Below are 16,716 nucleotides of genomic sequence, written 5' to 3' on the forward strand. Positions count from 1 at the left end.
AATCACTAAATAATTGTTATATTGATATTGATATGGATTAACCCTACAAAGCCAGCTAACCCCTGAGTAGAAACCATGATGGCTTATGCCACAATGGCCACTCAGGTGAACCTACCAAGTCAGGAGCAGTAAGCAGTGATCTGCTCACCTCAACCCCCAAAAAGCAACTGTCTTAACCCTTCTCAACTGCCCCCTCACCCAAAGTTCTCCAGGGGAGGTCCCCTGGAATTCTGGGTGAGGCTGTCCCTGTATTTTGCAGGGATTCCATGCTGGCATCTTTACAGTCCTTTGTCTGTAAACACATCTTACCTAAACTTTTTATCTCCTAGTGAGCACAATACAGTGGATTATGGGACAGCATCAGAGTCAGGAAGACTTGGGCTCAAGTTCTGTTGCTGTGGGATACTAGCTGTGTGACTATAGATAAGTCATGAAATTTCTCAAGTTATAGATGAACTGCTGTTCTGCATTAGTGGAGAGAATTAACCTAAGAGTACACTACACCGATAAAATCAGAAAGGCAGTATCAGTTGTTGAATCTTGTCATTTTTTTTCTTTATTTTTAAAAATTTTTTACCTTCTTTCTAAGACAGAAGAATAGCAAGGGCCAGGAAATTGTGTTTAAGTGACTTAGGGTCACAAAGCTAGGAAATGTTTGAGGCTAGATTTGAACCCAGGCCCTCTTGATTCCAGGCCTGGTGTTCTATCTGCTGTGCTACCTACCTAACTCCTTCTCATTGTTATAATGAATTTATGGGACAAAATGGATACCACTTTGAGTGTCAAGATCATCAGTTGGAGACCTAAGAATGTACCCAGGTGCCATGAGCCAGGGCCAAAAGTCAGTTGGAGCCAACCCTATAAATACCCATTGCACAGCACAAGACAGCTCAGTTTGGAACAATCTTGGGAGGTGAGAGGTTCAAGGAAGGGTAGGTCCTGTATCTGCAATTCAACTGCCTTGTCTGAGAGAGCTAGAGAGCTATTATAACCATCATCAATAGAGCTGTGAGAGAGCAATCACTGTCATTCAAAAAGAACATCAACAGCCTTCCCTAATCTTTGGCTTGGCTATGGCCAAGTCAAGCCAGAGTTAATGAGAGGGTGAAGAATCTCCAGTCTCTACCTGATCTAGCAATCTCTATAGTTTTATCATTTATTTAGATAATTAGCAATAGGATTCCCAAATCCTCCATCCTTTCCCTTGTTCCTAACCCTATTAAGACAGAATTAAATATAGTTGTTTGTTACAAAGTCAAAGATTGAAGTACCCTTCTTGAGTGGTGAATATATCTAAAGCCCTTGGGAAGGGGAAGACAGTCATACAGTCAGATCCACAGCATTATCCAATCAGTGCACCAATAGCCCACATCAATATTCATTTCAACCCCAGGTTGAGGAACTAGAGAAGTTGACTACACATACAACTTCTCAATGGTTCCCATTGAGGTGGCAGCTGTTGAAAGGAGATAGCTGACAGGTTTAGTCCAGCAAAGCCTGTCAGGTGGGGAGAGGCATAACCTTTCTATCAACAACACTCACCCAGAGGTCTATAAATGAGTGTGTGTGTTTCTCTCCCCAATTCATTCATCCTCCTCTTTTTAAACATCATTTTTTCTTGACAACATCTCTCGGATATGATTCCTTCTCTCTACTCACACAGTGAGTGAGGCTTTTATTAACTTTAACTCATACTGTTATAATATTCTCCTAATAGTTCTCCAAGTCTCTTCTTACTACAATCCATCCTTTACAAAGTTTCCAAAGTGAAATTCTTATGTATATGTCTAAAAACAGAACACTCAAACTCCAGTGTTTCCCTATTACTTCTGGGATCAAATATAAAATTCTTGATTTGGTTTTCAAACTCTTCAAAAATCTGGTTCCTTACTATCTTTCCAGTCTTCTTATATTTCTTCCTTTTATGCATTCTGTAGTACAGACATAGTGATCTATTTCCTTTTCTTAGAATAAGACATTCCTTTTTCCCTCTTCATGCCTTTACACTGCCTACATTCTATGCCTAAAATATTTACCTTCCTCAACTATGTCTTTTAGTATCCCTAACTTTCTTTAAGACTTGGTTCAAATCTGACCTCCTCTGCTTCAAAAGCAGGACATTCTGAGCCCTCCCAGCTGCTAGTAATCTTCCTCTCTACAGTTACCATTTATCCATTCTGCATGTTTATATCTATTTATGTGCATACTATTTTCATTCTTAAAAGAGAAGTTCTTGGGAATGAGTATTTTTTTAAATTTTTCTTTGTATTCTTATTTTTTAGCACATTACTTACCCAAAATAAATACATGTTTGTTGATGGATTAATTACCAACAGGAAGAAGTAAGATTTGTGTTAGGCTCCAAAGAATAGCATGCAATTCAAAAGATAGGAGGTGAGGCAGCTAGTTGGCTAAGTAGATAGAGAGCAAGGTCTGGATTCAAATCTGGCCTCAGACACTTTGGAACTATGCTGCGACCTGGGCAAGACACTTAACTGCCTAGCCCTCCACTTCTCTGCCTTGAAACTAAAACTCAATACCAGTTCTAAGACAAAAGGTAAGGGCTTAGAAAAAAAAAGGTAGAGGAGATGGTAAAAATTTCAAATACAAAGAAAACTCTGAAGAAAGGAACAGAAGGAAGAGAATATTAGAGTATAATATTGTAAGGAATGAGAATAATTCATTATGACTGAAGGACAGAGAACCTACTATGGAATATTAAGACATGGCTGTAATAACAAAGTTGTACCAGACTTGGGGGAGGAAGGAGTAGGGTGTTAAATTCCATGCAAAAGGACTCTGTACTTTACTTTGTAGACAACAGAAGACACTCAAGATTTTTTAAGCTGAGAAGTGATATGAAAAGGTCTTTGCATAAATAAGATTACATTATCACCACAAAATGGACTCTCTCCTCTCCACAGAAACATCACTTAATGTTTCTATCACAACTCAAATGAGTTCTCTAGGACTGTTCTGAGACAACAGGACAATACTATATGAGGCTGCTAGGTGATACTGTGGGCCTAGGGCTGGATCTGGAGTAAGGAAGACCTGAGTTCAAATCAAGCTCAGATATACTTGAAGGGAGTAGAAAGACCAAGAAACAAATCTATTCCAATAGTAAAGGTGAGAGAATGACAGCATCTGCTAGAGCAGTGATGGTGAGCCTATGGCATGGGTGCCAAGGGTGCCATGCACAGCATGCTCTCTGGGCATACCTCCCTGTGGTTCCTCCCACCCCCCACCCTAAGTTTGTTACTAGAAAGGCAGAGGGACTCCAGTGGAGCTGCTCTCCTCTCCTTCTCCATTGTGCCTGATGATGACACCTGTGCCCCAACCCCCCCACCCAGTAGCCCCAATGGGAGCACACAGGGGTAAGATGGGCAGCTCAAAGGTGGCAGAGCAGATAGAGGGATGAACGCTCAGGCCACTCCCCTTCTCACTACACTTGCTGAGGCTATTCCTCACTTCACCTACCCCTCCGCCCAGTAACCCAATGGGAGTGTTTCCTCTATCCTATGTGGGGTGTAAGGGAGGGGCAGAGCACCAGGTCTCAGGGTGGGGCATGGTATACCATCTCTAAAAGGTTCATCATCACTGTACTAGAGTATTGGTAAAATGGAAATAGAGAGGAGGGTATAGATGGTAGACATAACAAACAGAAAAGAATTCCATAAGCCTCATATAGACTCAGAATGCCACCAATTAATGTTATCTATATAGTATTGTATTTTTATTTATTTTCTTAAACATCTCCCAATTATGTTTAATCTTGTTGATATCCCTGCTCAAGTCTAAGGGTCAAGCAATATAACAGTGGTTCCCAAACTTTTTTGGCCTACCGCCCCCTTTCCAGAAAAAATATTACTTAGTGCCCCCTAGAAATTATGAAACTATTTATTGAACTCAGAATAGAATGTAATACAAAAAAAGTGTGGCCATCACCGCCCCTCCTAGATTGTTGCAGCACCCAACAGGGGGCGGTAGCGCCCACGTTGGGAATCACTGCAATATGAGAATCAACTTTTGCCTGAGAGTTAGTAATAGTTATTAGATTTTAAAATAAGGTCCAAGGTTCGCATATATCCCTCTATCTAGTTTTTATACTGCATTTCCTGAAGCAAAAAGTGGTTATTTGATTGCTTAAAAAAAATCATTCTTAGCTTAGTCCTCTCTAGAGCTAAGAAAGTTTTTGAAAAACAATTCTTATCTATCTGTTCATAATAAAACTAGTTGGGTGCTAAATGACATAGTTTGCTGATTTCTGCTCCAATCTTTCACATATAACTGTACATCTAATACAGTGATGCTAAATCTGTCAATTAAATGTAAAGACCTGACCTATTAAGTCCCTAAATGGGTCTTCCCTTTCATATCAGCCTAGCAAACTTAAGACTATTTGTCAAGCAAGGTTTTTTTAACATCTGGATCCAACTTATCTTTTTGCCTTATCTCATATTTATTCCCTTTTTACCATATTTATATTCAAGCTAAATGAATCTATTCATCATCCACCAGACATAGTGTGCGCTTTCCTACTTTCATATCTTTAATCAACCCATTCCTTATAATTAGAATGTTCAATAGCTGTTCATTTAGTCATTTTCAACTCTTTGTGAATGCATGGCCAAAAGCACATCGGACCATTAATCTACACTATCATTGCCTAACCCAGTGATGGTGAACCTTTTCGAGGGGTAGGTGATGTGAGAAATACCTTTAGGTACATGTGGAAACGGGGAGGGAGCAGTCCAGCCCAGTGTCCCTCTGGCTTTCTAGTAATGGACTCTGGTGAACTCAGGTGTGTTGGGGTGATGGCAGGCATGCCCACAAAGAGGGCTCTGAGTGACCTCTCTGGCACAGGTGCCATAGATTTGCCCTATAACTTTGGCAGCAAAAATTTTACCTGTTCTTCAAATATCACTTTAAATTAATCTTCCTAAATATTTTCCCATATCTTAGATCTGTATACCCAAGCTGAATATAATCTATCACTCCTCTGAACTCCTTCATACTTCTTTTATGCACTTATTATCCAGGCAATTTTGCATTTGAATTAATTCTGAACATATCTTCACTTCCTCACTAAAGAGGGGAAATCCTTAAGGGATTGGACCACATTCTTTTGTCTTTTCCATCTATGTATTTGCTTCAATGTCTTAGTATGTTCCTTTGAATACAGTAAATGATTAATATGTTTCCTGAATGATGCACATTATATTATTATCATGGAAGGGCTAATGAATACTCTGCAGCTCAAAACCTATAATAATGACACAAACATTTGTTGAGAAAATGAGTGATAACTTACTAAGTCATTTAATTGACTATATTCTTATATGTCTGGCCTAATTTCATCTGGCCCTAACCTAATTTCTTTTAGGAACTCAACTTATAATTGCATGGCTATTTCAATGGTTACAAAGGATAACTTCTTGGATATATCAATACAAAAATTCAAGATCTAAAATATTATTACAGGAGTAAGATAAATTGAGTGACTTATACCCCAAAGTATGCTCATACTCATTCCTCATTTCAGGTTCTTGACTAAAGAATATTTAATACTAATTTAAGAGTATTTTATTCAAACTTGGACTGCTATACTCTGAATTATACTTGTTTAAGAATTTAATATAAAATATTTTTCCATTTTCAAAATGTGCATATTTTACCTTACATAAACCAAATTATCATACACTACTTTGAAATAAAATGAAATAGGTAAAGTAATCTGAAAATCATAAAACTCTGTAAGAGTTAAGTAATTACTATTATTTTGTTTCCCCTGCAAAAAAAAACAACCAAAAAAACCACTAGCTCTAAATAGGATAGTCCCTAAACCTTTGGAGAATTAGGGCAGTAAGGTTGACCCAGCTTACTGTTTCTATATAAAAGCCAAAGCTATTTAAGTACCTTAATACTACAAAGTATTTAACCTTTGGTTTGACTTTTGATATACTTCAAGGACTTAAGCAGTCATGTCTAACAACAGGGGAAGTTACCATTGACATAGTATTCCACAATAGCTAATATAAACAAATAAAATTGACCTTTTACAGTGTAAAATAAATATCATCTGTCTCTTTCAGTATTCATCATCAAATGGATGAAATACAAAGCTTCTCACATCTTAAATTCAAGTTTGGATGAGACCCACTTAATTTATTCTAATGATATAAATAGGTATACATTAATTTGGATATCAGTTTTTTTCTCATCCTATCATATCATATGACAGGAGAAATTTGCTTTTGATGAGAAGAACATACTTATAGACAAACCTATAAATTTAGAATTTGTAAATCAGATAATTAAATAATATTCTAAGATAGAATTGATTATCTACATACAGAGGGTCTCAATGTATTCATATATGAAGGACTAGCTAGTTGATTCCAGAGATAAAATGCACATAAATTACTATAAAATTACTGAATCCTTAATACTTTGATATATTTAAGAGCCTTCAACTACAACACAATTTCACACTGAATTATAGTTCAAATCAAAGCACTATTTTAATGATCAAAAACTATAGTATGAACAAAAGTCTTCCTTAATTCATTGATCTGATTCTTCTAGAAAAGAGTAAATATTAAATACTTACTCTAATACTTCATAGTTAGATTTCTTCTCTAGGGCATTGCCTCTCATCTCCCAGTATGATCTCCTAAAAGACAGATTTACAAAGAATGGTTAGGAGATAAAGCAATCAAAATACATTATCCTGAAGTATTTTCTTGGACATCACTAACAGTTTTTTAAAGTTCTTATTAAAGCCATAAATTAATAATGTAAAGTCAATGTTGTAATAACAGTTTATTAAAAATAATAGACACAAAGGCAGATGAGAAACAAGTTTAGTTATAATTACTTTAAAGGTGAGTTTAACCCTTCCTAAAGGGTAGGGATATATGTACAGCCAACTGACTGCTGCAACACCATTTAACAGGTACTAACTCTACTCTATTTAGACCAGTGATTTCCAAAGTGGGTGCTACTGCCCCCTGGTGGGTGCTGCAGTGATCCGGGGAAGCAGTGATGGCCACACTTTTTTTGTATTACATTCTATTCTGAGTTCAATAAATAGTTTCATAATTTCCAGGGGGTGCTAAGTGATATTTTTTCTGGAAAGGGTGTGGTAGACCAAAAAAGTTTGGGACCCACGGGTTTAGACCATGCATAACACTAGGGGTCTTTTTATGTTTTCACAGGCTTATCCATTTGGAAAGAGATATAGCATTTCTAATTAAATAGATGATTAGCATAGATGACACAGGTTCTCTTTTAAAGCCACTTTAGAAAAGAGGATTAAATGCAACTTGCAAAATATTTTTTATTATTATATAACATTACACCAAACTGGACAGATTTGTCTGTCATTTTGACATCGTTTTTGTCTAAACATTGTGACACAAGAGTTTCAAGTTTTACTGGCAATCAAGGCTTTCAAAAGTATAATTTGCCCTTAAATAAACTCACTTAAGGATTTCCTTCACTAGAAAATGACTGATCCAAAAAGTATGTGAAATTTTTCAGCTACAAAAAATCAAATTGCTCTTCCTTGAAAACTACGAAGAAACATAGATATTCTTTTAAATTGAATTTTAATCCCTGCCCACATGAAATGTGAAACATTAAAAATAATGAACTAGAATGAACCTTAAATGGTATATCAATTTGCCCTCCTTTAGGTGTTGCCCTGTTTGAACTTTCCATTTAAAATATAGAGAAATAACTTGAAATTTCTCTTTGGAAAAAAATTCACTTATATGCCCATAAATTTCCCTAAATTATAGAGACTATTATATGACAGTGCTAGTTAATATGTGATATCAGGAGTCAATCATCCAGTTAAGGAGCATTCTATTAAGTGCTTACTATGCAACAGGAACCCTGCAAAGCTCTGTATAAATAAAGACAAAAACACAACATTCTCTGACCTCAGGGAACATAACCTGTAATGGGAGAGACAACATCTCAGTATATAGACATTATTACAGAGTAGATGGAAGATAATCTGAAAGGTGAAGGCATTAGTAATGGCAGGCATTCCAAAAGACTCCTACTTTAAATTGGGCCTTGAAGGAAGTCAGGAAAAATAAGAGGTGAAAGTGAAGGGGGCAGAGCATTTCAGGGATGAGAGGATAGCCAGTGCAAAGGAATAGAGCCTAGAGATAGAGAAGGAAGAATCTTGCTTAAGAAATTTCAAGTAGGGGAAGCAGGGAGGCATTTACATAGTTCTTCCTATATGTCAGGTATTGTGTGCTAAACACTTTACAAATATTATCTCTTCTGAACCTCACAACAATCCTGGGAGGAAGATGCTGCTATTATCCATATTTTATAGTTGAATAACTTGAAGAGACCAGAGGTTGAGCTACTTTTCCAGGGGTCATATATGAAAATGAATTTGAATTCAGGTTTTACTGAATCCAAGTTCAGCACTTTAGTCACTGCCCTACTTTCCTGTTTTGAAATAGACCAGTTCCATTTTAGGTGCTATCTTCCTCCATTAGAATATAAACTTTTAGAAAGCACAGTCTGTCTTTTTATATATTGTAACCCCAAAGCTTAGCACATAGTAAGCACCTGATAAATCCTTGTCTGCATGTAGACTGCTAGTCATGCAGCAATGCGATGACCCAGGACAATTCTGAGGGATTTAAGGAAAAAAACACTACCCACATTCAGAGAAAGAACTACAGGAGAGGAAACAGAGAAGAAAAACAATTGCTTGAACACTTGGGTTAAGGCGGACATGATTGGGGATGTAGACCGGAAACAACCACACCAATGCAACTATCAATAATATGTAAATAAATCTTGATTGATGACACATGTTAAAATCAGTGGAAATGTGCGTTGGCTATGGGGGGAGGGGTTGAGGGGGTGAAGGGGAAAGTAAAAACATGAATCATGTAACCATGGAAAATTTTTCTAAAAATAAAAAAAAAGGAGGGGGAAAGCTACAAAGCTTTTTTTTTTTTGGGGGGGGGGGTGTTTTTGTTTTTTAACTCTTAACTTCTGCCTTAGAATCAATAAGGCAGAAGAGCAATAAGGGCTAGGTAATGGGAGTTAAATGACTTGTGCACAGTGTCACATAGCTAAGGAAGTGTCTGAGGCCAGATTTGAACCCAGGACATCCCATTTTTGGGCCTGGCTCTCAATCCATTGAGCCATTTAGCTGCCCCCACAATGAGTTTTAAATGCCAAATGGGACTTTATGTTTAATTCTGGAGGCAAAAGAAAGCCAATGGTGCTCACTGAATAAGGGCATGTGACATAAACTGAACTTTTGAAAAACTGATATGGTATTTGGATAGAAGACATGATAGGACTTGGCAACTGATTTTGATGTATTAAGTTAATAAGAATGAGAATTTGAGGGTAGCATCAAGTTTGCTGGCTTCGGTGGGGTGACAGGTAGGATGATGGTGCTCTTGATAATGATATGGGAAGTTTGGAAGAAGAAAGAGGACACATGGTGCGGTTTCTGGGGGAAAATAGCAAATTCTGTTTTGAACATGTAGAGTTTTGGTTGCCTATGTAACTAACACCCAGTTCAAGCTGTCCATGAAGCAATTAGAAATACAAAAATAACTTGGGAGAAAAGAATATGGCTGGATACAACTGTGAATCACAGAATTAACTGAACTCATAGATATCAGTAAGATCACCAAGTTACTATGGAGGGAATCTATAACAACTCCACTGGGAGATTCATAGTTAGGGGGCAGAAGACAGATGAAGATCCAGCAGAGTAGTGTGATAATTAGATAAAATCTACCCTGTCCATCTTTAGATTTAATCACCAAAGGTAAAAACATCTCCATTTAACCCACAACTTGGGTGGTCTGTAACCCACCTGTGTTAGAATGAGTGACAAATCAGAATTTACTGACTGCCTCGTGGGCAGTCCTAAGAAAAGCATCTGTTGTGACTGGACACATAAACTAAGAAGAGGCCACAGGAAGTGACAGCAAGAAAGGCCCCTTTAAAAAGAGACCTCAGTGAGCTGCACTCGCTCTTCTGGTTCGTGAACGGGCCCTGGGACTCTGAGACTTTGGTGAGACTGTTCTAAAATCTTTTCTTTGGAATTCCATGTGGTAAGTGTAAAGACTGAATCTTCCTGAACTTCTCTTAAGGAATTTCCCTTTTAATAGAGACTCTGTGGATGAAGCTTTTGCTTCATTCGCCTCTGAGGCCCTTCTGGCCCTCTCAGTTTCCAGTCTTGGGATCAAGGCCAGATTTCCCTCGGCTGAGGGTTAATTAGATCTACCTGGATTAAATTAGGGGATCAGAGCAAATTACCTACTATGTTAGATTACTTATCCTGTCTTATCCTCTCTTACTTCCTTATTTCTTCTTCATCTTCTCATTTATAAATAAATTTTCCATAAAAGGCATTTTAACTTGAGGTTATTCTTTAATTGGGGACTGATAATTGTTCAATCCTCTGGCAACCAAACCTTTTAATATTCAACCAAAAACCCCTTTTTCCCCTTACAGGAGACTGAAAAAAAAGCAGGAGAAAAACCAGGCAAGAACCTAGTATGAACAAAAATTAGAGAAAGTATCTGGGAAAAGTTCATTAACAGTGTAAATTATGGCAGAAGTAATTAAAAGAGTATTCAGTTTTGTAATTAAGAGAACAGTCCTACACTAATCTACTTATTCAATGCCATCCCAATAAAATTACAAAATTATTTTGATGAATATAAAAAGTCAACAAAATTCATCTGGAAGAACAAGAATTAAAGAATATCAAAGGAATTAATAAAAAATGTAAAGAAAGGAGGTCTAACTGTACTAGGTTTAAAACTATATTATAAAGGAGTAATTATCAAAACCATCTGGTAATGGCTAAGAAGTAGGAAAGTAGAACAGTAGAACAGAACAGACCTATAAAAAATAGAAGAAAAGGGTTATAGTAACCTTGTGTTTGACAAAAGTAAAGATCCAAGCTTTTCAAATAAGAATTCCCTATTTGGTAAAAATTGTTGAGAAAACTGGAAGCAATCTGGCAGAAACTAGTTATAGAACAATATCTTACACCATTTACCAATATAAGATCAAAATGATAATGTAACATATATAAAAGGTGATAGCATAAACAAATTAGAATAGGGCATATCCTATCAGATTTGTGTATTAGAGAAGAATTTATAAACAAGACATAGAAAGCAATGAAAGATACAAAATAGATAATAATGAATTACATTAAATTAAAAAGATTTTGTACAAATAAAACCAATGCAGTCGAGATTTGAAGAAAAGCATTAAGTTGGGTGAAAAATTTACAATTGCTCAAAGGTCTTAGATCTAAAATATGTAGACCTTTGTCAAATTTATATGAATACAAGGCATTCCCCAATTGATAAAATGTTCAAAAGATAATGACCAGAGAATTTTTGGAGAAGACATCAAAGCCTTAAAAAGCTATATAAAAAAATATTCTAAATCATTACTGATTTATATCAAATCAGAACAACTCTGAAATAATAATCTCACCCCTATCAGATTAGCTAAAAAGGTAAAAGGGCAAAATGATAAATATTGATGAGGATGTTGAAAAATGGGGAGACTGATACACTACTGATGGAATTGTGGATAGATCTAACCATTCTGGAAAGCAATATAAAATTATGACCAAAAAGTTATAAACGGTATGCTTTTAGACCCAGCTAGACCTCTATTAGGTTTATTTCCTAAGGTCATCAGGGAAAAAGGTAAAGAATCTTTATGTACTTAAATATTTATAGCAACTTTCTTTGTGATGGCAAAGAATTGGAAATTGAGGGGAGGCCCATCAATTGTGGAATGGCTAAACAAGTTGTGACATGATTTTTTGAAAATTCTTACCTTCTGTCTTGGAAATGATATTAAGTATCATTTCCAAGACAGAAGAGTGATAGGACTAGGCAATTGGGGTTAATTGACTTGCCCAGGGTAACACAGATAGGAAGAGGCTATGGCCATATTTGAATTCAAGACCTCCTGTCTCCAGGCCTAGCTTTCTATACACTGAGCCACCTCCTTGCCCAAGGCATGTGACTGTGATAGAATACTACTTTGCTAAGAAATGGCTAGCAGGTTAATTAAAAAAGGCAAACAAACATGGAAAGATTATTGAAATTACAAAGAGTGAAATGAATAAGCAGAACTAAGCAAACATATATAACAATTGTTTACCTAGACATTTTGATGTAACAAATAAATGAGAGAGAGAAAGAGAGAGAATGAGAAGTAGGGAGGGAGGAAGAGAACACACATTGGCTACAACAAAGAATGACAGGCAGTGAATGAAATTTAAAAAACAATGGAAAATGGGCTTTGGAAATGAGGATAATGTCCAGAACAGAAGCAATGAAAAGAGCAAGTGGCAGTTCTCTTCAACTAGACTCTTGCCATGTAGAAAAGGATAGGGTCCAGATGGCACCATTAAGACAATTAATTCAAATCAAATTATTTCAGCACTGGAAAAGACTTTGCTCACCATCTAGTCCAACCCAATATCCAGGAGAAAATTTCACCTTTAACACAAACCTGACAAGTACTCATTGAACCCTCATTCCAACCCTATTCCCACAAAAGCAGCCCATTACACTTTTGGATAGCTCTAATTGTGTATATATCTTTTATACATCAAGAGTTTCTATTACTTTTAGTTCTGCCCTTCTCCTGAGTCCTCTTTTCTTCAGTCTAATCATCATTCCTTAAATTGACCTCCATATAATATCATAATATCTACCGTGCTGCGAGGGACCTCAGGAGGCCATCCAGTTCAAAGATGCAGATGAAGAAATTGTGGTTTTTAAGAGGCTGAGTGACTGGTCTAAGACTAAGGGTATTGGTGGCATCTGACCTCAGTGCTCTTTTCACTATACGTGGCTTTCTCCAGATGATGTTTTTTTTATTCTGCTGTCCTTTTTATAACACTCTACAATATATCAATGACCTTCCTACAAAATAGGAACCAATTCAATTCAATAAAGCATTTCTTTAGCACTAACAACATGCTACTCAAAATACTGGCCTCTAAGGATACAAGAGAGTAGCTAGGTAGCACAGTGTATAAAGTGCCAGACCTGAAGCAAGGAAAATTTATGTTTCTGAGTTCAAATCTGGCTGCAAATCCTTACCAGTGGTTTGATCCTGCTCAAGTCACTTAACCTGTTTGCCTCAGTTTCCTCATCTATAAAATGAGTTGGAGAACAAAATGGCAAACCACTCCAGTACCTTTGCTAAGAAAACCACAAATGGGTCACAAAGAGATGGATATGAGTTAAAACAACTGAACAACAAAGGACAAAAGGATAAACATTATTAAAAAGATCTTTGCCAGTAAGCAACAAATACTTTTGAAGGAAAACTATGTGCATGCAAGTAAGATATGAAAAATGGGGAAAATGTAAAACGAAATAAACTCAGCTGGCAGGGAAGAGCACTAACAATTAGAAAGATCAGGAAAGGCTTCTTAAAGGAAGCAATACTTCAGATGTGCCTTGACAGTAGACATTACTAGAAGCAGAAAAAGACAGAGAACAAGGCTGTGGAAAGGTATAAAAATAAGATATGAAATGTGTATGGAAATTAGCAAGCAAGCTAGAAGGGCTGGTATACTTGTGAATGGGTGATTAGTCTAGATCAGTTGAAATCAGGTTATGAAGGGCTTTAATTTGGGGAATTTGTTTTATTTACATTTGTACTTACATGGAGAGATGCCTTTATCAAAAATAGGGAAGATCAGGAAGAGGTGTGTTTGGTAGAGAAGATGAATTCTGAATTCCATTATGCACATAGGGAAATTTCAGAAGACTATAGGACAAGTAGGTGAACATTTCTAGTAGGCAGTCTGATGGTGTGAGAAAAGAGGTGAAGGCTAGATTTCAAAGAACTAGAAAAGTGAATAACATATTTCAAGATGCTGTCTGAGGAGGCAGCTGGGTGGCTCAGTAGATTAAGAACTAGGCCTAGAGACGTGAGGTCCTACGTTCAAATCTGGCCTCAGACACTTCCTAGCTGTGTGACTCTGAGCAAATCATTTAACTCCCATTGCCTATCTCTTACTGCTTTTCTGCCTTGGAATCAATACACAGTATTGATTCTAAGATGGAAGTTACAGGTTAAAAAAAAAAAAAGATGCAGTCTGAGACAGAACTATGGAACTATAACTGTCTTTTTTCTGGCCATCATATTCAATGCAACAAGAGGCTACATTAGAGTTCTTGCCTACTATTAATACACTATTAACTGATACTGTGTTCTTAATATTCCCCAAACTCCAATTTTTTCATTAAATTGCTATCTAGTCATATGTCATTCATGTTATAATTAATTTATTTTTTGAACCCAAATATAAGCACTTACATTTATATACTGTTCATTTTCATCTTATTCAATTTTATCAATATTTTATTAAAGTAAGATTTTTTTCAATCCCTTCCAGATCTATATCATAATTTGGTAAACATGCTATTTATGCATTTATCCAAAGCATGGATAAATATATTGAGTAGCACAGATTCCCGAAGAAATTCACTAGAGAATTCTTTTCAAGTAGACTTAGAATGATTAGAAACCACTATTTTAGTTTGGTCATCCACTCAATAAACATTTATTAAGCATACCACTATATACCAAATAGTGTAAACAATGGGGTTACAGAAAGGGGAAAAAGACAGTCTAGTTTCAAATCCAATATTACTGTCATCTGCATTGCTTAATGGAAAATTGCAACTACCAGTTCATAAGCATTGTCCAAAATGGAATTTAGTAAGACCTTAACATGAGGCAATTCTGTCTAATTACAATATAATCATGTCTTCTTTGGTTTAATAATCATGTTCTAGACTTTTGCCAGAAATCAAGTTAAACTCATTGGCTTCTACTTTCTAGACTATTCTGTTTTTGTTTTTAAAATTTAGATACCATTTCCTTTTCATTTTTGTGGTACTTCTGTACTTCATAATCTTTCAAATAATGAAAATACAAAACTAAGCAATCATAGTTTATTCAGTATCAGAGAATTTAGTTCATCTGTGGCACATGACTATAACTTATCAACAGCAACTCCAACACCCTCTTATTATCTCTTTCCTTACCACAGATAACAAGTTTCCTATTCATTGGCCACGTGTCCTATACTTTCTATTTCATTCCCCTTACCAGGGAAAATAAGCAGAAGAAAAATTGAGCTCTGCCTTCTCTTTGTTATCAGTTATCACCTCATTTATCCCAAACAGAAATTTTATTCTTTCTTAAAGCCTCCTTTCCACAAATATAATTAAAGCAGAGAAACAAAAAGAAAACATTTGCAACTTTAGCTTTCCTTGTCAGCCTCACAGAATAAAAAGAAGAATTAATCACCAGCCTTTTGAGCTTTAGCACTCCTGTCACTTTTTATAGGACTGTGCCATACTCTTGTATGCATTCTCTGAGACTTGTCTTTGTACAAGTCACCTTAAAAACTAAGGTGGTTGGTGAATTTCCTATGCATTCATGTAGGAATCTTTAGACAATTCAACTTTTGTCTTTTTTTTTAAAAATCAGAAATATTTCCCTTTGTATCTTCAGAGTTTGATATCTGAGAGTTTATTATTCTTCCTAAAATTACTTCCTCTGAAGAATATTAGTATTTAAATAAGTAATTAGGATATACCAGGGTGGTAATGGGATTCATGGCCAGTACCAGAAGATATACAGGATTTGAGAAGGCCAATAGGATATAGTTGGCAGGATAACAAATGTAGTCCAAGCAGGAGCTAATAAACACAGGGATGGTTTGGTAAGGGAAGGTAGGGAAGGGACTTTGGATAATCCTATGTAATGTATATAACTAACCCTCCCCAACAAAATCTACAGTTGCTCCCTCCTGGGAAGCTTTCAGAAAGCTGTTAGCTGTACTGTCCTTTACCTCTCTACCTGAAGTCTCAGTCCCTACTATAAATACACTCCACTAACCCAAATCTCCCCCTCCCTCCGTGATGGTAATAGAGGTAATTAGGAACAAGTATGATGATAAGATGTAGCAGAAGGAAAAAGGAAAGGCACAGGAGAGAATAGCCTAGCTCACAAGTTCCACCCCAGGAGATTAAAGAAAACTCAACCTCCATCTTAACTGCTGTTAGAAGACAGCCCTGTCAATTCTCCAGAATTCCAGAACGTTTCCTGCCTCTGTTCTTTTCCAGATTCTGGTCATATGCTCTTACCTTATAACAGTATATAAGACCCTACTTATTTTTCCTCTCTCCACTTTCTACTTTCCCAAAACTGAAGATTCCACAATGCAAGGTTGTCTGTCTCTGTCTCTGTCTCTGTCTCTGTCTCTCTCTCTCTCTATATATATATATGTATTTTCCCCCCTTCTTCATCACAAACTCCAAGACAGCTATCATTTCTTCACATGGCCCCATCATTTGAGCTCAACCAGTTTTTTCCACTCAGTGAGAATCATACCTAGAAGAATAATTTTCCTGGTCATTTCTCCCACTTTTTTTTTATTTGTATTTATTTGTATTTTTTTTTTACATTTTATTTTATTTTCCTTGTTTAATTTTTATTTTGAATATTTTCCCAGTTACATGTTTCATGTTCTTTCCCTCTCCCCCAAAACTCCCCACCCCTAACCCCCATAGCTGACACACAATTCCACTGTCTCCCACTTTTTTAAAGAGTAAAATCACATAAAGGTAGGTCAAGATGATA

General features: G+C 36.4%; 1 protein-coding gene across 5 annotated transcripts in view; it reads right to left on the reverse strand.

The window, feature by feature from the left end:
- The window catches only part of PTK2 (protein tyrosine kinase 2), a 410,474-nt gene that overhangs the window by 201,156 nt on the left and 192,602 nt on the right, over positions 1-16,716 (reverse strand). For all 5 annotated transcript variants that reach the window (XM_044669284.1, XM_044669268.1, XM_044669260.1 and 2 more), the window contains one exon: positions 6,614-6,676. In XM_044669284.1, the coding sequence (XP_044525219.1) occupies positions 6,614-6,676 (63 nt within the window). The remainder of the gene's footprint in view (positions 1-6,613; positions 6,677-16,716) is intronic.

The sequence above is a fragment of the Gracilinanus agilis genome, chromosome 1 (genome assembly GCF_016433145.1).
Source record: "Gracilinanus agilis isolate LMUSP501 chromosome 1, AgileGrace, whole genome shotgun sequence".
Lineage (NCBI taxonomy): Eukaryota > Metazoa > Chordata > Mammalia > Didelphimorphia > Didelphidae > Gracilinanus > Gracilinanus agilis.